Below are 21,873 nucleotides of genomic sequence, written 5' to 3' on the forward strand. Positions count from 1 at the left end.
ATATGCCTCTCCTTCTTCACTTCATCTCGGTCCTGCCTGCACGCTCCTCCCAGGCCCCTTCCATTGGTCTTTAAATGCAAAAAAGAGTTTTTACTTTTGACTACCTTTCAATATATTAAACTTGGCAAGATATACTCAAATGGCTTTTCAAAGAAGCGTAATTGTTATCTATTTACATCCTCATTAAGCTTAACATGTAAGTTTTAGGCCCTTCAAAAATATACTTGTAGAAAGCCTAGTTAAAAAACCTTTTAAAAAACTACCCACTTGGTTGAAATCATAACTTTGAAGCTTCCTTATAAACAATAATATTCCACTGTATTTTAACTTAAGGTAATTTCAGCAAAGCTTACTTAAACATTTTCTTCTTAAAAAAGATATTGTAAGGGAAAGAATGAGACAAGTGATCCATATAAGTTTGTATTTAGACTTTGACAAAAATCATAAGATTCTATTAATCTTGAAGTATTTTATTTAAGTATTTTTTTATTTTTAACCCAGAAAAGAGTTTATTGGTATGATAAAATATAGTTCAAAGGACAGCTTCCTAAGCCTAGGAAATTGCTCACCATAAGGTTTCATGAGGCAGCAAAAAGCTTTCCTCATGAAAGTAAGGCTCTCTTCCTGGGTGAAGTCCAGGAATGTCCCCTTCTGGCCCCCGACTTCTCTGAATCCAATCAACTCCCAATCTCATCTGTCACTTGAAAGACTGCAAGCCAGGTGAGCACACCCGAGCAGAGCTGCTGAAAGGGGTCAAGGTTAAGGCAGAGCCTTACTAAATGAGATGCCAGTGGCAGGCACTACAGACATCAGGATTCACTTTAGAATCCGAGCAACAGGCTGGAGAAAGCTTTGAAGTCAGAATGACTTCAGTCTCAGTTTGAAGCTTTTTTTTAAATTTTGTTTTGTTTTGTTTTTTAGTCAAGGCAAAAATTGTATTAAGGCAATTTCCCAAATCTGCCCTCTGAAGTTGTCCGGGCCCATCCGGAGGTTCTGAGTCCTAAAGCAGCACAAGAGACCCAGGGATTACAATCGCTAGACAGATGGGGAAGAACCACATTCCTGCCCATGTGCTGATCTTCCTTTCAGCCATTACTGTGCCTGCTCATTTTCCAGACTAAAGCAGGGCAGGGCCTGAGACCCATAGAATCACAGAACTCAAAAGGAAACCATGAGAAGAACCCTTAGACCTTGGTTAAGCCATGTTCAGTTTATTTGATACTAAAAATATCCAGAACTCAAAATGGCCTGGCTCTCTTAAGTACAGGGTGGGAAAACTGAGGTATCTGATGCTTGTCACATAGTAAATACTCAATAAATACTTGCTGGCTGACCATTTTGTTCCCCTGCTGGGATGGCTTTAAGTGGTTGAATTAAGAACCATAGCCTTGAAAGGTGCCTCGGATTCAGGGAGAAGACAGAAGGCTCAGAGCACTGACCCACAGCGGGGGAACACTCAGGGCTGGATATTTTGTCCTAGGAGTAGAAGGTCACCATCAAAAAGGCAACGCACATGTATCTCCTAAACCACAGGCGTGTTTAAACAGAAACACACAGATCTAGTCGTAGAAGTATCTGGAGCATCCCCAGGGCCACAACAGCTAGGGAGCTGGAACCTGCAGAAATGCCAACAGGGACTTATTCCAGTCAAATTTAGGAAATCTATTTAAGAGTGCATCCCCATCAACCCTTACTCTTAATAAAATAGTTCCTTTAAATCATACTCAAAGTGAGATGCTTTCTAAAATACTAAAGTATCGTGTGCCATGATCTAAACATACTTTGTATATTTATTTTGAACTATTAACCCGGCAAGAAAGGGTGTGGTGGTTCTGCTCTGTTTTCTCAGTCATCCAAGCTTGAAGACGGTCAGGTCTTCAGTCTATACAAGCCTTAGCATCTGTGTCTAGAGGGAAGTTGGACGTATGGTCAGTGTCCAGGGGAAAGCTGGACATGTGACCACAGCGCCCAGGGCAGATGAGGGAAACCTGGTGGTGGGGTTGTCTGGGCAGCCTCAGGACGGGCGTATCTGCACATTACTGCCTTACTGGGGGCCGCTGGGTGAGGGGGCCAGCCTCCCAGAGGCGTCCAGGGAGAGGAGCAGAGGCTGTTCTGACTCTACCAAGCCTATTGGCCAAGAATTCCCTTGGGGCACCCCACTTACTGCCACTTGTGGTCAAGGCCGTTCCTTCGCAGCGGCCTCTCCCACTTGGACAGCTTTATGAATTCATGAGAACTGCTCCCCAAAGTCATGCTTCTAATACCATTCTGCTGGAAGGCTGTGAATCTGCCGGCCACCCCATTTCCCACAGTAAGTGCGAGATCCCATACCCTAACGCTTCAGGACGCTGTATACCCTAACGCTTCAGGACGCTGTATGAAATACGTGCTAGCTGTCCGTGCCTCTCTCCTCAGCTGCTTTTCTTAGACCACACCTGGACCCCACAGGTGGGGTGTGAATAAACGTGCGACTCCACACGTGGAAGAAGCAGTGCCTGGGCCTGACTCTCTGGGCTGGTTCCCTAGAGTCTGCCTGGGACTTGCGTGGCTCTTTCTCTTGTGGAAATTCCCTATCTTGGCTCAGCAGGATATGGGGGAGTCATTTAATGTTCCACCGTCTCAGCTGTGAAATTCCCACAGGAAGGCTGTGCAGACACATTAGTGGCGTTACGCACGTTGAAATCCCTGTACTTATATGTGCAGACAATATATTAATGTTGCAATTAGGGAAGGGGATAATTGCATGCAGCTGTGAGGCGCCTGCATCACCTGGTCTTGGGACTTCTTTTTCTTCTTCTTTTTCCCCCAGCACCCGGAGCTCTCGGTGTCTTTGCCGCTGACCTCCCCACAGAGCAGCCCGTCCAGCTCGTCTGTGCCCATGTGCTGTCCCTGAGACGTTTCTGCCGCCAGCCGGTAAGAGAGGTTCCTTAAGATGCACACACAGTTTTCAACGGTCTGTGGAACCCAAGAAAAGGAAACAGAGAAGGAATGAATAAAAGGGAACTAGCTCTCCAGCCAGAAAGCAGTTGGTCTCCACACACACATTTCTCCATGGATGCACGGAGCAGCGGTGCCTAAGGGCGCCCTTGAGAACCACAGTGGAAAGAATTTAGAGAAGCTTAAGAAAGGTCTTAAGACCTTTTCTCCCCACAAAGAAACTAGTCATCAAAAATAGTTACTTCTATAAACAGCTGTCGCTGTTGACTGAAATTCACCTGTGAGTGGGAAAGAACCTGCAACCAGAAGAGGTCCCAGGTGTTGCGCACTTACAGACACCTGGGGGCTGCAGCTCAGAATCACCAAAAGCATGGATAATTGGATTTCCGATGACTCTGAGAGGGTGACACTAATATTTACCATCCACCAGGGCCTTTGCAGGGAGTAAAACGGGGCAGGAGGTACACACCAGCGTTGTCTCAGGCAAGCGAGGTGCTGTGGTCACCTGGGGGCATAAATGTCACCAAGCTACTGATTTTCTCTGAGCTGGCCAGCGCTGCTATGTTCTTAGCATAGCAGTTAAACAGTGGTTAAGGACACATGTTGTAGAGCTAGACACCTGCAGAACCCCACGTCTTTGAAAACTGGCCGTATGACCTGGATAAAGCACCCAGCGTCTCCACGGCACCATACTGTCCTCTGTAAGATGGTCATAAATATACCCATGTTTTAGTTTGCTGTGTGGATTAGGTGAGCTAGAGTAAACGTGGTAGGTACACCAAGTTTCCCCTAAGATGTCCACATACGAACCTCTGGAGGCTGTGAATATATTAGGTTATATGGCGGGGGGATTGAGGTTTCAGATGGAATTCAGGTTGCCAATCAAATGACCTTGTGATGAGGAAATGCTCCTGGGTTATACAGGTGGACCCATGTATTCGTGGGTCTTCTAAAGAGGAAGGCAGAAGAGTTAGAGTGAGTGACGTGAGAAGGACAGGACCTACCATTGCTGGCTGTAGAGATGGGAGAGACCATGAGCCAAGGAATGCCCACAGGCCTGAGAAGCTGTAAAAGGCAAGGAATAGCCCCCCCCCCCCCCCGCCCCAGGGCCTCCAGAAGGAGCACAGCCCTGTTGACAGCTTGATTTTAGCCCCACAAGACCTATTTGGTACTCCTGACCTAAATAGTAAGATAATGAATTTGTGTCTTTAAGTCATTATGTTTGTGGCCATCTGTTGCAGCAGCAACAGGAAACAAACCTGTTGTGTACATAGTGGGGAGAGAGCCTAGCACACAGCAAAGCTACACAAGGCTTCAGTTCATGAACAGAGGCAGAGACAGCACTGTGTGGACCTCCAGGGCATGTGACCTAGAGCTGGTTGGTCTGCATTTTAGACCTGGCTCCACCGTTTCATAAGCTGTGACCTTGCTGTGTGCAAATGGCTAAATCTCTCTGTGATTCTATTTTCTTCCAGAGGTCCCACCATCAAATACCATCACATCGGAGATTAAGTTTCAATATATGAATTTGGAGGGGGTGACACATTCAGCCCAAGGCATCAAGCTTTTGACCTTCATTCTGTATTTGAGGAACTGGAGGCTGAGGGGAAAAGTACCCAGTGGAAAAAAAAAAAAAGGACAAAATAATGGCACAAATAACTAGAATCGAGGAAGTGTTATTTAACCACTTTCTAGGCACCTACTGTGTGACAGCCACAGTTCAGGTGGAGAACCTAGTTCCTTTCACAGGTGAAGAAAACGAGATCTGAAGCTGCTGGTAACTCCCAGGGGATTATATCATTTCTCTCCAGTTCTGGATAGGGGCTGGAAGGAAGAGTCGCCCAGGGCCCAAATTCTGCCCGGCTCCTGCCTGTGACTAAAATCTGGTAAAAGGCAGTATATGTCTTTGACTTGACAATGGGGGCATGAAAATCAATGAGGGAAACTGGTTTCCAGGATCTATCTTTGGAGCCTTTGCCATTCTAGACCTTTCTTGTCAGCTTTTCAAGGTTTCATGGCTGTTAATCCCACGGGCTTTGAGTCAACTTGATTTTCTATTTCAAGCATCCTCTCAGCATCAAAGAGAGGCACCAGCATGAAAGCAGGTAAACACAAGGCGATGCATGAAAGGCAGGCAAGTCCCTCCCGAAAGGGAAACGTTGCAGCATAAGTCAGAATAATTTTCAAATCAGCTCAAACTGATTTTTCTTACATCAAAGACTTGGGAGAATAAACTCCTTTCTCACCTTCCTGTTCTTTCCCAAGGGCATCATTGTACCTCTGTTTAACAAAGGACAACTGGGGAATACATCTCTAGCGGTTCTGGGAAATGCTTTGTAATTTACCTATGACTAGGGATGACACGGGATGAAGCTGGACAAGGAGAAAGAAGGTGGGGATGGACAGGTGGGAGGGGAGAGAGGAGGTGGTGTAGAGAGAAGACTGGGGGCGTGGGAGCTCACAGGGACTGAATCAATCTCTCTCTCTCATCCAGGCTGATCTGGGAGAGTTACCAATTCAAGCACTTTTCTCTAAAGCAACAGAAAAAAGACAGCCACTGTCTTTCTCGGGGACACCAGCAGAAGGTGTTTGGCAGCTGGTGGTTTTGCTTTTGAGATCCATTGCTGTCAACAGTTCTTTTAGCAGTTCCTCTCTTGGTCACCAGGGCCATTTTGACTCCTTATTTTCTATTAGAAAGGGCTAATTTGGAACTTGTCCAAAGACCACTCTACCATATGTTACCTATTCAACAAACTGTCCTTATTATAGGGCCAGGCTGAGAGCATGCATAAAATCCAGGCTCTTTTATTCATTAACTTCTCTGTCCTTAAAGAGAATGTGTGTGTGTGTGTGTGTGTGTGTGTGTGTGTGTGTGTGTGTGTATTTTTTCCTTTGTGAAAGCTTGGAGGTGGCCAAGCAGGGGGCTGAGTGGAAAATTATGGGAAAATAATAATATGTCAAAATTCAATAGCATATTCTGGCCAGCAAAGCACTGCTGAGCAATTTATCACATTTGATCTTTTCAACAGCTATAGATGATCTTATTTGTCACAAAGTTGAGGTCCCTGGGTTATGGTCCTCTAATCAGTGGGAGTAGAGATGGCACGCTCACCAGCTTGTCCTGTGCTCTTGCTACTTGATCAGGAATGTCTGATTATTCAAATCTCAGGTAGCTAAATTGTCCCAATTACTCCAATTTCCCCTTTGGGGAAAAACGTGGTACTTAAGAGATCTCAACAGTCTTCCATTAGTCACCTATGGTCCTGGAACTCCTGCAGTCTGATGGTGGCATGGTACTTGGCTAAGGCAAGAGGCTGTTGACTCTTCATTATTAACTGCAAGTCTCAGACAATATTAAAACTTTTTTGGTATCCACAATAGGTAGAGGCTTAGGGTCCTACTGCCTTAGTCTTTACTGATCTAAATATTAAGATCCTGGGCACTGTGGCATCAGAGAATTATCTTCAGTAGCTCTTTTTTTAAAAAGTCATAGGTATATGATGTGAACAGGTACCCGTAAGTACTCAAGACATCTTGACTTGTCACTTCTTAAGGGACTTAATACTCCTGTCGATGATATTAAAAGGTCTAAAATGGCCATGAAGGGTGTTCACCATAAGGGGATGATTGAATCTTTATTACATCATATTCTGTCTTAGAAATTGATGACATTTACACAGTAAATGAAGGGATGCAAACATCACTGAGTGGCAGGGATAAGATGACAAGCAGTGTTCATAACTGGAATCAACCAGTTCTTAGAGGGTTAGAGTCCCAGAAGATAGTGTCGATCCAAAACTTAGGGAGTTAGGCTCAGGCATTAGTAATTCTCTAAGTTTCTCAGTCACTGTAATGTGTACTTATGTTGAAAAGTGCCCCCATGCCAGTTAGTAACTAAATGGATAAAATCCTATTACTTGTTTTTTATCTAACTTCACAACTAAATCACACTATACCATATTCTCACATAGAGCCCATTCAAAGCTGAATCTGCTAAGGAGGGCTCTCAATCCAAGAGCACAACAAATCACCCACTGAATTTTAAAAGGTGCAAACATCAGAGACCAGAGATAGACATTTAGATTCAGAGGGCTCTGATGGAGTCTAGGCACATGTATTTATTAAAAGCTCCAAAGGTAATTCTGATGTGTCAGCATTGAAAACCATGGGATTCACGCTGTGATTCACAACCAGGGCCAATTCTACATCCCATGGGACCAAATTTGGCAACGTCTGGAAACATTTTTGTTTGTAACACAAGCAGGGATGGAGGGAGGTGCTACTGGCATCTAGTGAGTAAAGGCCAGGATGCTACTTAACATCCCACAGAGCACAGGACCACCTCCCCACCACAAAGAATTAATCGGCCCAAAATGTCAATAGTGTGGCTCTTGAGAAACCCTTACTGAGGATTACATTTACCACACAAATTACTTTAAAAGCCTCGGTAAAGTCTGTGTTTATATCAGGATATTATGAAATTACAAATTTGTATTTGGAGTGAATCAAAACTAATCAAAGGACAAATTAAGACAAAACAAAAACAGCACAAACATTGGAAAAGTCCACCCAGTTCTATTTTGGTTCGTGAACTGAAGCGGCATAGACACTGATGGTTAAGGTGTTGACAGCCTCATTGACTTAGTATTTTGACAGCACTTATTCAAACTTCCTTTGGTATTTTTAAATGACATTTGGTACAATTAACAGTTGTTATAAAGCTAACTTGTAGGAATATAAGATTAGTAAAATCTCAGGTAGTTTTAACATTTCTTTTTCATTTGAAAGTTGATTTCACAAAAGAAAATTAGAAGCTTGTGGATAATGTGGTATGCAACAGTTTATATACTCATCTTTTTTTTTTTTAACACTTGTGGTTTGAGTAACTTACAATAATCTAAATTTCTCCTTGTTGCTAATCAAGAGTTGTGTCTAGTCTAACCTGGGCTTAGAAGCCCTGTCTAGCAATTGTGGATTCACAGAAAGAGATCAAGATTTATGTCAGAGTGAAAGGATTAAACACAGGTTCTACTGCTGTCAGTCATTGCTCAGTCCTTTGGGCATCTTTATTGTCTAAGGTGCTTAACCTGGGGGAATACAACAAACCTTGCTGTCGATCTCACTGCTCCCCAGTGCGGACTGGATCACGTAGAGCAGAGCATCTGTGAGCCCCTCACATTCCCGCATCCTCCTGCGGGCCTCCTCTCCGGCTGAACTAACGTTCCTGCAAAGCAAAAGGACCCGTTAGCAACCTCCACGCTGGTCACTAAAAGCATGTTCTATCCATACACGCCTCCTCTCTTAGTGTCAAAGAAAACACTTTGCTTGACTTTTCAGAATAATTATCAAAACTATCGTTATACGGAGTAGGGATGGCTTCAACCAATTCTACTAATTCATCACGTGCATCTTAGAACTGGGAGAGTCACAGATTATCTTCTGTAATGCAACTAGATAAATGGAGAATGCAGAATTCCGAACATATGATCTATGAGTGTCCCGTGATCACCAAGAATGGGAGACTTTCAGAAAGTTTCAAAGTTTTCTTCCTTTACTGTCAATGAAGGAATCAGAAGCTCTTTGTTTCAAAGAGTTCTTCTTTCAGAAGTGTGAAACATTTTTCAAAGACAGAGCTTCTAACTTACTGAAATACGTTCTAGATCTAATTTCCCCTGCCTCAAAAAGATACCCCCTCTGGTCCAGCCAGAAGAAAAGTACAAACTTCTTCTAAGAACATAGTGAGGGGGTTCTGTGAAAATTTAGCCATGGGGATGTGCTTGACATGCATGCTGGCACACGCTGGGTTGAGCCAACAGAAGGAGCTGGAAGCAGAGAGATACAAACAACGAGATAATCCTAGTCACCAGACCTATAAAAAAAGGAGAGAACCCGAATCAAAGATGACCCTTCGGGATACTTTCAGAAACTCCACCACCTGGAAGTATGATTTTGGTCTCCTAGCCATTAATAGGGTTGGATTCCAGTTGCGAATTTCTGCAGTGACTGACTTACCCAAAACACAGCTCACAGGGGTGTGGGGGCGGGGATGCTGAAGGAGGCGGGTTCATGGAAGGAAGGGACAAAGGGACTGGAAGAATTTAGAAACCAGGGAAGAGTGAGAATGATCTAGGTTGGGCAAAGGGACTGGAAGAATTTAGAAATTGGGGAAGAGTGAGAATGATCTAGGTTGGGCTAAGGCTTTCAAATGTTGGCTAGCATCAGAACTACCTGGAGGGCATGTTCCTGTAGATTGCTGAGTCCCACCCTGGGTTCTCTGAAGGAGTCCAATTATTTGCCTACTTGGGGAGCCTGTGCTGAGAATTTCTAGTGCTTTAGCTCTAGTCTAGGGAGAGGGTTTGGTCTGGGGAGGGTATTTATTGCTTTTTTGCTGACAGCCCAAGAATCTGTGTCCTTGGACAGAACCTGCAGAAGTTGAACAGAAGGAATCTCCACACCACACTGTAATTGACACATAAATTCTTATTTCATTTTCACAACATCCTTCACTGTCACACTTCATTCTATTTTACAGACAAGAACACTGAGGCTCAGAGTGGCTGTCCAAAGCCACAGAGTTGGCAAGTGGAAAAAAATCAGGTCTGTGAAAAAGAGGAAAAGCAAGAGCTTCACGTACAATGTAGATAGACTGCATTTTTTTAAAAAAAAATTAAAATAGGCCTAATGCTAAAATGCTACTGAACATAGATGTTTTCTTTGCTAACGAAAAAGGTCTGTGGAACATGTTTAAAGAGGCTCTATCAGTGTTTTAATGTAGTACTGGGAAAGGTTATTCAATTCAAATTAGTATTTTTGGCATTTGCAGATCTTAAAATATAAACAAAATCCCTAAGTTCCTTAGATAATAGGATTGGGCAAATATTGACGGCATTTTTATGTCAAGTGTTAAGATTCTGCCTCGGGGTAGCTAGTCCTCCTTTCTCTTAGATCCCTGGGAAAGGGAAGAACTAACTTCCTGGTAGGGAAAAGCAGTCAGAGGCATACAGGTATTTTTCTAAACCAAAAGGATGGCCTTTGTAAGACAGCACTTTTAGACCATTCTTCCTTGAACTATCTGTACCAGGTGGAGCTCTGAGGCAGTTAGAGTAAAAGGTTTATCAAAAATTCCAGTCAGACCTCTGGGCCTGAACAATGTAGGCTAGGAATGTATGATTGTGTGTCTTAAATCTTGCCTTTTTGTACTTGATGAGGTCATGTCTCCAAAGAGAGAACAATGGAATTTAGACTACAGAGCCTTCAGGCATCTCTCATACACCCTGGTCTGAAATCCTCTGTACTCTTCCTGTACTGATGAACACTCACTCAGTCTTTCCCTTGAATAGCTGCCCCATGGGGCAGGCTGCCTCCTGATTCACAAATAAACTTTATAAAGATCAGCCTATCTTTATCGGTATTTAATAAATGGGCAGGGCCAATGAGTTGGAAAGATCAGAAATTAACAACATTGTCAACATAAGTTGTCAATATTAATCTAAACATTTTTCTTTATTCTAGTTTCTGTTCAATTCTAGTCTAGTCGCCTCCAAAGTTAAAAATAAAATGCTATTAACTGACGACTACATTAAAATGTGTAAGATATTGAAAAATGAGAAAGACTAATAAGGTAAGTTTCCTGAAGAAGAAATGACTGGGACACACACACACACACACACACACCACAACTCTGTGATACAGTAGGTAGGATGGAGTGACCACAGTGTCCACAGGTTGGATGAAGATCAATATATATTTTTAAACAGACTGAGGTAAACACGTCTCTTTCTCAATGGGGTACAGTGTCTTACAAGCCTTTGGGGTTGAGTTTCCACTCTTAACTATTCCTGAATGACTGGAACACTTCATGAGTACCTGTGGTTTTTCATTCTGGAGGAGAGGGGGGCTTCCTTTTTTTCTCTTTTTCCTCAAACATAAGATCTATATCACATATACTTCACTGTTTACAAGTTTTTTTAAAAAACCAATAACATTGAGTGTTGGTCATTGTACAGTTAGTTGTAATTATGGTCCTCCATGTTTGACAATGAGCCAATGTTAACCTCCTTCTTGTTATACTTAAACCTCCTTTGCCCATCTTGAAGAGGTGATTTCCATGTCTGGCTAGAAACTGGTACAGCAAACATATATGCATTAATATAATATTGAAACAAATATTTGCAGGTTATTTATAAAACCACAATTGTGGTATAACATCTATTCCTTAGAAATAATCTTTACAGTCTGTGTTGAAATGTCAGTAGATATGTGTAAGGCCAATAGCCATGGCCACTATCACAGCTGCCTGGCCCATGCAGGTTCATATTTGATTTGGACAGACAGTAATGAAATAACAGAGCCAAGAACTGGTAGGCCATTACCTTTAATCCTAGCTTGCACCTGGCAGGCGAGAAAATACACACGGTGGGAAAACACTTCCCTTTCCATTTAGGGCTCCCAAAGCCACTGACTCATCTGAGTTTTCTAGAATCAAAGCTTTCTACCTCACCAGCCTTATTCACCTCTGTTCCTCATCTCCTTCTTTCTGCACAAACTGGTTTCTCCTTCAGCACTCCACTATCTTGGCTGCCTCTCCTCTGCAATGCTGATGGCAGAAACTGAGAGAGAGAGCCCCCAGTCTGCCTCATTTTATAGTGTAAAAATTAAAACCTTTAAGCCAATATACAAATAAGGAAGTTTCTGATACAAAGCCATTCATCTGAGGCATAAATGGGATTTCTCATAAGAGTGCACCACCCCACATCATGCAACAGTCAAGGGTGTGGGGAAAGATCAGTTTTGAGAAGATCTTAGTATTAAAACAGTGGGAAAGGTTTAATCTTAAAACTAAGCCTTAGGCTATAATGACTTTGCCAGCTTACAGCCTGTCTCCCACACCCCATACAAACTATAAGCGAGCAAACATATATATCATATTTACAAACTTATTTGACTAACAATATGTCATTTGGAAATTTCTACTTAAAGTAGGTCCAGTAAGCTTTTTATCTAATAAATAAAAAATAAAACAATTTATTTTTATATTTTATAATTAAAAGACATAGCATCTCTTACAGTCTCGCTCCTTCAAACAAATATAACAGTTAAGCTTTCGTCTATCTTCAGTGCTGTCTCACATCTCATTTCTCTAAGCTTCCGTCACTCAGTGTGCTTATTTAAAACAAATCCAACATACAATGCTCATAGGATCCAAAATGGAACTCACACATGTCTGTTCAAATAAATGACTAGAGCATTTCATATGAAAGACTTCACTTGACATGTCTCTATTTCAGACACGGACGGAATCTGGGGGATCAAATCACAGAGAAAACTAAGGGGAGAGAGTTTTAGTAATTGATCCACTTGCAATTAGTCTCTCCCCTTTTCCTTAGCTCTTTGAATCTCCATTATTGATCATCTTTGACCATATATTAAAATTATTTAAGTTGTGACCTTATTGGTGAATTGGGACCTTCTGGAGGGTAGAAGGTATGTGTCACTGTCATCACCAGAATGCAGCCCAGTGCCGAACACATCCCAGGTGCTCAGTGCAAGCTGGCACAAGTGCTTTCAGCTCTTTGATAGATTAGAATTCATGACAGATTTACCTCTGGGCTCCATGCTTATTGGGTCCGTATCACATATCTGTACACATTTGAATGGAGGCTTCCTCTGCTGTGGTTTGTGCTTTGCCACAATAACCCCCATGCTGGGTTTTCCAGGGCAGTCTCAATTTGCAAAGAAAGAAAAAGCAATTGTACACAGCATATAACATGAGGAGTAAAGCTGTTCAGCTTGAGGTATAAACTCTATTATGATTGTTGAGAATGTTGATCATACACGCTGAGAGAACTGCGCGATACTGCCTTCGGGAGCCGGTCCATCCAGTGTCTCACCATCTTTATTTAATCCCAGGCTGTAGGAGGAGTTTTCCAATTCAAGACCACTTTGTCTTCCTGTGCTATCTGTTGCTTCCTTTCCATTCAACCCCACCTGCTTCCTGGCCTTTATGTTGTTGCCTCCATTGGTGTCATCTCATACGAAGCCCATCCTGACACCTTCAGCCCTGGGTTCCAGCCCTGCTAACATTTCTACAGCCCTTTCCATTGGCCCAGCCCTGCATTCCTAGGCTGCAGCTCACTGGGCCCCTTGTCTCATCTCCCTGTTTATAATCAGCAGAGCCCAGCTACTGAGTCTCCATAGGACCTGAGCCAGGTTCCTAAGACTATGTAATGGTGTGAGAAGTGAGTGGGCTTCTGCAGAGCTTCAAAAAGCAGAGATGAGATTGTTTTAAGAAAGACAAGTAGCTCCCAGGCAAAGCTGAAATAGAAGGCACATGCTCAGTAAGGCCTTGTTTATACTATCCCCTTTGATCAGGCAGGGGAAGCAGTAGAATTCACCAGTGAGGGCAGCACAGAGCAGGCCAGGGGTGCCAGATCTAGGCCCCTCTAGAGTCACAAGCCTCCCTACACTCAACCATCTATAAGAAAAGGCTGTGCTGAGCCTTCTGCTTGGAATGTTCTTCCTTCTTCTCCCTCTGGGCCCCTTGCCTCTGAGCAGTCAGTGCTGCCAGTTCACTCAGAGCTCCACCTCACCACTCTGCTCCCTTCTTCATAGCTCCAGGCACAAGCTTCTTGAGCACCTGCAACACCTGATGTTTAAGTCTGCTCCCTTCATGACATGGAGGAGGCAAGGGAGCATCAACCTACATTTTTGTTTGTCCTTTGCTCCCTACTGTGGAGCACTGAGTAAGAGCTCAGTAATCATTACTCAGTGAAATGGTGCATAATTGCTTTAAGGCCTGTCTCCTAGACCAGTGTTCTCATCTGGGGCAATTTTTCTCCCAGGGAACATTTGCCAATGTCTGGGCATCTGGAGACATTTTGGTTGTCACAACTGTGGAGGGAGGGGGTATTACTGACATCTAGTGTGTTGAGGTGGCCACAACTGCTGGTAAATGTACTACAATGCTCATGATAGTGCCCCTCTCCCAGAATGTGCTCCTGCTCTGGGTAGCGGGTTCCTTGAGGGCCTAATTTGGGGTGTATGTTTCCCCAACACCAAACACATGTTCAGCTCAGTGGTTCTCAAACCTCTGCTGCATCAGAATCATGTTTGGAACTTGGTAAAATACAGAGGCCCAGGTCCTTCCGCTACATTCATGAGCTGAGCTTCTGTGTGTTCAATTAGCTCTGCGGGCAATGCCAAAACACACTGGAATTTGAGAGCCACTGTCTTAGCCGCAGCATGAAAGACTCCTAACAATTCTCTTCATCTCTTCTCAACAGGATGGGAGCATCATGGTCCCCACGGCCAACAGCCATGCATTTAGACCAATCGCCAGAGGCTCTGAATGGGTAACCCGTGAAAATCTGGAAACAATGCTAAATTTGCAAGGGAACAGCTAAGTAGGAGACAAATGGTGGTTGTCTTAATTCCTTGACCACCTGATCCCTACTCAGAAACCAATGAAATTAGGAGTTTATCATAACTGATCTGATTTGAGCTAAGTGTGGGAACAGGAAATTATACCAATCATGAGTGAGCCTTTCTCCCATGATGGGGGTTGGAAACCTATGGCTTGCGAGCCAGATGTGGCTTTTTGGATGGCTGCATCTGGCTCGCAGAAAAATCTTTAATAAAAAAAAATGTTAAAAATATAAAACATTCTCATGTATTGTAATCCATTCATTTCCTACCGCTCATGTTCATGGTTGTGGGTGGCTGGAGCCAATCACAGCTGTCCTCAAGGACAACACCAAATTCTTATTGGATAATGAGTAACGTACACGGGTCGTTGTGAGGTCAGGAAGTGAACATCCCTCCTTTTAATCAAGTAGTCAGCTAGCTAATTGCAGAAACTCTTTTGACGAAGAAGATGGCTAAAAGAAAAAAAGATGAGGAGTATCGTACTTTTCAGCAGAAATGGACAGAGGAATTCACCTTTGTGGAGAGAGCAGGTTCTGCAGTGGGTCTAATATGCAATGATAAAATTGCATTGATGAAACGGTCAAATATAAAGCAGCATTTCGACACACGCCATACTACATTTGCATCGAAATATCCAGAGGGGGACAGCAGGAAGAAAGCATGTCAAGAGCTACTGTGCAGAGTGCAAGCTAGTCAGCAGCAACTCCATGTTTGGACTCAACAAGGTGACTGGAATTTGGCTAGCTTTGCTGGTGTTTTAGCAATTGTGACAAATGGAAAGCCATTCACAGATGGGGAGTATGCCAAAACATTCATGCTTAATGTTGCCAATGAACTTTTTGACGACTTTTTGGATAAAGACAAGATAATCAAATGAATAAAAGACATGCCTCTGTAGGCAAGAACTGTTCACGATCGTACCATCATGATGGCAAATCAAATTGAGGCAACACAAGTGAAGGACATAAATGCAGCACCATTTTCTCTCACTTTGGATGAGTCAACAGACGTAAGCCATTTATCCCAGTTCAGCGTGATTGCAAGGTATGCTGCAGGTGACACACTACGTGAGGATAGTCTTGCTGTTTTGCCTATGAAAGAGACAACAAGAGGGGAAGTTTACTCCAGTCTTTCACTGAGTTGGCTAAAGAAAAAAATCTACCAATGGATAAACTTATTTCGGTGTGTACTGATGGTGCTCCGTGCATGCTGGGGAAAAACAGAGGATTCTTAGCGCTTCTTCATGAACATGAAAAGAGGCCCATCCTAAGTTTCCACTGCATCCTACATCAGGAGGCACTTTGTGCTCAGATGTGTGGCGAGCAGCTTGGTGAGGTGATGTCGCTGGTCATTTGGGTGGTCAACTTTATTGTTGCCAGAGCTTTAAATGATTGCCAGTTTAAAACACTGCTGGATAAAGTTGGGAATAATTATCCTGATCTTCTTCTGCACAGCAATGTGCATTGGTTGTCAAGAGGGAAGGTGCTCAGCCATTTCGCGGCTTGTCTGAGCGAAATCTGGACTTTTCTTGAAAAACGTCAAGCATCCTGAGTTAGCTAACACTGAGTGGCTCCCGAAGTTCTACTATCTCATGGACATGACTGAACATCTGAATCAGCTCAATGTGAAAATGCAAGGCATTGGAAATATAGTCTTATCCCTTCAATAAGCAGTGTTTGCATTTGAAAATAAGCTGGAACTCTTCATCGCAGAGACTGAAACAGGTCATTTACTACACTTTGAAAAACTGGGGGAGTTTAAAGATGCATGCATAGCAAGTGACCCTGCTCAACCTCTTGATCTCCAGCAGCTAGCAGGCTTCACATCTAATCTCCTGCAGTCATTCAAAGCATGCTTTGGAGAATTTCGTGAGTGCACTCGTCTTTTTTAGTTCATCATCCATCCACACAAGAGTGCAGTGGACAGAGCTGACCTGAGTTACATCCCCAGTGTCTCTGTCAGAGATTTTGAGCTACAAGCTGCTGACCTGAAGGCCTCAGACATGTGGGTGAATAAGTTCAAGTCACTGAATGAAGATTTGGAAAGACTTGCATGACAGCAAGCAGAGTTGGCGAGCAAACACAAGTGGGAGAAATGAAAAAACTTCAACCCGCAGACCAGTTGATTGTCAAAACTTGGAACGAAGGCCCTGGCTGGTTGGCTCAGCAGTAGAGCGTCGGCCTGGCGTGCAGGAGTCCTGGGTTCGATTCCCGGCCAGGGCACACAGGATAAGTGCCCATCTGCTTCTCCACCCCTCCCCCTCTCCTTCCTCTCTGTCTCTCTCTTCCCCTCCCACAGCCAAGGCTCCATTGGAGCAAAGATGGCCCCGGCGCTGAGGATGGCTCTGTGGCCTCTGCCTCAGGCGCTAGAATGGCTCTGGATGCAACAGAGCGACGCCCCAGAGGGGCAGAGCATCGCCCCCTGGTGGGCATGCCGGGTGGATCCCGGTCGGGCGCATGCGGGAGTCTGTCTGACTGCCTCCCCATTTCCAGCTTCGGAAAAATGAAAAAAAAAAAACAAAACAAAACTTGGAACGAGCTTCCCGTCACATACCACACACTGCAGCATGTGAGTATTGCTGTACTGACAATGTTTAGCTCTATGTATGCATGTGAGCAGTCTTTTTCTCACATCTAAAGAACGTTAAGACCAACCTATGATCACGTTTAATGGATGGAAGTCTCAACACCTGTATGAAGCTTAACCTCACTACGTATCAACCAGACTACAAAGCCATCAGCAAAACCATGCAGCACCAGAAGTCGCATTAATGGTAAGAAGTACTTTATTCATCATTGGTTAGCAACAGCATGACAACGTTATTAAAAAGAATTCAGAGACTTATTGTACGTTAAAAGTGTTGGTCTTACATAAAATGCACACATTTACTTGTATTTAGTGTTAAACATATTGTATGGCTCTCACGGAATTACATTTTATTATTTTTTTTAATTTATTTATTTAGAAAGGAGATAGAGAGGGAGAGAAGAGAGAGACAGAGAGAGAGAGAAGGGGGGAGGAGCAGGAAGCATCAACTCCCATATGTGCCTTGACCAGGCAAACCCAGGGTTTCGAACCGGTGACCTCAGCATTTCCAGATCGACGCTTTATCCACTGAGCCACCACAGGTCAGGCAGGAATTACATTTTAAAATGCGTTTTGTTCATGGCTTTCTTAGCCAATAAGGTTCCAGACCCCTGTCCCATGAAGTATGCTTGCTTTTGCTTTAGTTAAAAACAAAATTTAAAGAGGCCTTTCTTACCATGAATATCTAAATCGGAGATCAGGAACTTTTTCTGTAAAGGGGCAGAGAGTAAATACTTTAGGTTTTGGGGGTCACACAGAGTGTCTATCACTCCTCACTCTCTTCCTTTCAATGACTTTTAAAATCATAAAACCCACTCTTACCTGCAGTCATACAAATACAGATTAACTGGAGGGATTTGGCCCATGGGCCATAGCTTGCTGACCCCTGACATTTTACTCAAAGCTTTATACATTTACATATATATATATATATATATATATATATATATATATATATTCCCCCCCCCTCTACAATAAAGCCACAGAACTTTCATCACATTCTGAGTCCAGGACTCAAAAATGTCTTCAGAACCGCCAGTAAAAACCAGCAGTGCCCTTAGTTCGAGCAGAGCAATGCTCTCCTAACCCGGGCTTCGGAGATTGGGAGCACTTGTCTCTGTTGGTAAACAAGAGCTATGCCGTGCGCTCTCCCAGGAAAGGACTTGGAGAACTTGCCTATCAACTCCCAAATCACTGTCCAAAACCCCGGATTCTTTTTCTCTTTGTGGAAGGAACCTCTTCCGCAGCTGAGCGTGCACGAGCAGGAGGAAGGGGCTTCTCCCCAGCCAGCTGGGCCAGGGCAGTGACAGCCAGCCAGCCAGATGCCCTCACCCCAGCTACAACAGTCTCAGAGTCCAGGAGGCAGCATGAGCCCCGCCAAGTCTATTGTCTCTATTTTCTGCCACTGCAGAAACCACCATGGCTCATTCTTTTGATTTGTACTTTCTCTGCAGAATGAGAGCAGCTTGTTTCCTTCTGATCATTCCCAGACACGGGTTCCCTTGTGCACTGGCATGGTGCTCAAGGCTGGGGCTGCCTGGGTGCAAAGGTACATGGCTTGTCTGGGTCTCTTCATCTTTAATGATGGGGATGGTTTGACGTGCCCAGGGCCTGGCATGGAGCTTTGGCATAAATGTTAACCGCTCCAGCTGCTTCATGTCCAGAGACTCCCATCAGAAAGGAGTAAACCACCAGGTGGGGAGTGGCTACACCACATGGCACGTGTGAGACTCAGAGCCCGAAGAGCAAAAGGGGTGTGCACAGGAAAGAACAAAAGGTTTCCCAGCAGCACTGACCATTTTGTTTCTAATCTCGGCCATTGACTTCTTAAATTTAAAGCTCACATACGGTACTAAAACAATGGAGAACATGTGTAAGTAAAAGTGAACATCTTCATGCTTTCCTTCTCCACCATCCAAAAAATGACTGACTGACCATTTAGTGTTCAGCATTAGAGATTATTTTCTACTCAGATAAATTGACTGTGTAGCTATGCTTTTAGTTTTCACCAGAGTTGTTCCTCAGATGACTTGTTCTTACCCTTTGAGAGCGTATCACTGACTCTTCATGACAACATATATAGATCTACCTTATTCATGGAATGGCTTTGGGTATTTAATGTATAAATATTTCACAATTCATGATTTTAAAAGTTATTATCCTATTAATGGACATCTGGGTTATTTTTACCTTTTTACTAAAATAAGTAAAGTTGAAGGAATTAGGCAAAGAAAAAAGGAAGACTCAAGGGCACAGGCGACAGTGTGGTGACTGCAGAGGGAAGGAGACGTGGGGGAGGTGAGGAGGGTGAAGGGGAGATGTGGGGGAGGTGAGAGAGGGTGAAGGGGGAGATGTGGGGGAGGTGAGGAGAGTAAAGGGGGAGATGTGGGGGAGGTGAGAGGGTGAAGGGGGAGACGTGGGGGAGGCGAGAGGGTGAAGGGGGAGACGTGGGGGAGGCGAGAGGGTGAAGGGGGAGACGTGGGGGAGGCGAGAGGGTGAAGGGGGAGACGTGGGGGAGGCGAGAGAGGGTGAAGGGGGAGACGTGGGGGAGGCGAGAGGGTGAAGGGGGAGACGTGGGGGAGGCGAGAGGGTGAAGGGGGAGACGTGGGGGAGGCGAGAGGGTGAAGGGGGAGACGTGGGGGAGGCGAGAGGGTGAAGGGGGAGGTGTGGGGGAGGCGAGAGAGGGTGAAGGGGGAGACGTGGGGGAGGTGAGAGAGGGTGAAGGGGGAGACGTGGGGGAGGCGAGAGGGTGAAGGGGGAGACGTGGGGGAGGTGAGAGAGGGTGAAGGGGGAGACGTGGGGGAGGTGAGAGAGGGTGAAGGGGGAGACGTGGGGGAGGTGAGAGGGTGAAGGGGGAGACGTGGGGGAGGTGAGAGAGGGTGAAGGGGGAGACGTGGGGGAGGTGAGAGGGTGAAGGGGGAGACGTGGGGGAGGTGAGAGAGGGTGAGGGGGATAAATGGTGGTGGACGGGACTTGACTTGGGGTGGTGAACACACAATACCATGTACAGATGGTGTATTATAGGATTGTACAACTGAAACCTATGTAATTTTATTAACCAATGTCACCCCAATACATTCAATTAAAAAGGATAAAAAAACAAGTAATGTTGAGCTAAATTTTGGAGGGATTATAGATTTTGCCAAATGGACCTTGAGGAGCCATTCTAGGAAGAAAGGGTAACAGATAAATCAGTTCCAGCCAACAAGCCACCACTCTTTACTGGGCACCTACTGTGTTCCACACTCAATGCCAAGTCATGGGATAAAATGAGAAACCCTGGCCCTTGACCTCAGGAGCTCATGGTCCAACAAGGAAAGCAGACATCCATTCGGTGTGCCTAAAATGGATATAATTAGCACAAAATTAGCAGTCTGAAGAATTTGGGCACCAATGTCCCTTGGAAATGATCGCCTAGATATGACTAGAAAACAAGCACAGGCAGAGATGTATGAAAGTTTTACTATTTATTTATTTCAGTAAAATCTTTGCTTAAGATGTCATTCTGTAAACTTGGACATCAATTATTTTCCTTAACATTTTCTGCAGTGGGTCCTGGGTTGTGACTTAAGACACAGGAACACAAAGTGCAATAAATGGGTTCTTAGCAAGAAAGCATTTTCATGGGAATTCAGTGGAAGGTACCTTCAGATTTGAAGGGTAAGACTTAAACCACACCCACAGGCCCATGGTCAGATCCAGGTAATCAGCTCGTATAAAGACCAACCAAGCACACCCATGCAGAGGTGGGTTCTCTGCTCCACTATTGGCATTGACAGAGGACAGGACCCTGGCAGGCGAGGCAGCACTGTGTGGCAAATACCAATTCCGGCACATGTTTCTCCATATTGACTAAGCCTGGCCTGCTAAGCAGCCCCGTGTGTTTACTAAAACCACAGTGGGCTCATGTTTCACCAGGGTAAATTTTGTTGCTACTATTTTAGCAAACAGCATTACCTGTGCTAAGCCCTCTTTGACATCTACCTGTGGACCTCAGGTGGCTGTTCTGAATGCCAGGTAGGGTATCACCTGTCATTGTCCTTCTGCTGCTACAGCTCTGCAGGAATGGGCAGGTGGACATTGGTGACACCTGGGCAATAACAAAAGGACACCAAAGCAAGGCTCCACCACCTGCCTGGTGAATTCAAGTTATTCGAGAGGCATGTTCATTGCCATCTTTTTCTGACATCTTACCCTGAGGGCAGAGCCAAGGATGACAGCCCTGGCCTCACAAGCTAATGGGGTTTGCTGAGCTGGATTTCCAAGCTGCTTGGACTAGTGACTTTGTTTTATTCTCCACCTCTCCCCTTCTTGCACTGGAATGTTTATAATGTTATCTCATGCCTCTCCCCCCACTGCATGATGGGAGCAGAGAGAATGTTTTGTTAGTCCCATAGGTCCACTGGTGGAGAAGAATCGCCCCTAGGAGCTGCACTTCATGGAAAACTCGTCAACACTTGATTTAGACTATGCTGATTTCGGACTTTTGAGCAGAAGAGATTTAAGACTTTGAGTTGATACTGTAATGAAATGAGACCTTTGGAGGACACAGGATGAGATGAACTATGTGAGATGGATGTGAATTTTAGGAGGTGAGGGCAGACTGTGGGAGGCTAAACAGTGGTCCCAAAGACATCTAAATCCTAATCCCTGAAACCACGAATAGTTTACCCTATGTAAGAAAGGGACTTCGCAGGTAGAATTTAGGATATGGGCTCCAAAATAGAAACGTTTTCCTGAATGATCTCTGTGGCTCCAATTAACCACATGAGTTAAAAGCAGAGAACATTCTCTGGCTCCAGTCAGCGAGATGCCTTAGGAAGAGAAGGCAGAGAGAGCCCCAGTAGGAGGACTGGTCTTTCAACGGCCAGTGCTGCCATAAAAGGGGCCTTGTGCAGAGATGGGAGAGAGGCTGCGAGCTCTTGG

The 21,873-nt window shown here is 44.5% G+C and overlaps 1 protein-coding gene across 7 annotated transcripts in view; it reads right to left on the reverse strand.

The window, feature by feature from the left end:
• The window catches only part of CTNND2 (catenin delta 2), a 985,037-nt gene that overhangs the window by 130,350 nt on the left and 832,814 nt on the right, over positions 1 to 21,873 (reverse strand). For all 7 annotated transcript variants that reach the window (XM_066243701.1, XM_066243686.1, XM_066243718.1 and 4 more), the window contains 2 exons: positions 8,044 to 8,161; positions 2,770 to 2,955 (listed from right to left, as the gene is read on the reverse strand). In XM_066243701.1, coding sequence (XP_066099798.1) covers positions 2,770 to 2,955; positions 8,044 to 8,161 — 304 coding nt within the window. The remainder of the gene's footprint in view (positions 1 to 2,769; positions 2,956 to 8,043; positions 8,162 to 21,873) is intronic.

Source organism: Saccopteryx bilineata, chromosome 1 (assembly GCF_036850765.1).
Source record: "Saccopteryx bilineata isolate mSacBil1 chromosome 1, mSacBil1_pri_phased_curated, whole genome shotgun sequence".
In the NCBI taxonomy this organism is placed as follows: domain Eukaryota; kingdom Metazoa; phylum Chordata; class Mammalia; order Chiroptera; family Emballonuridae; genus Saccopteryx; species Saccopteryx bilineata.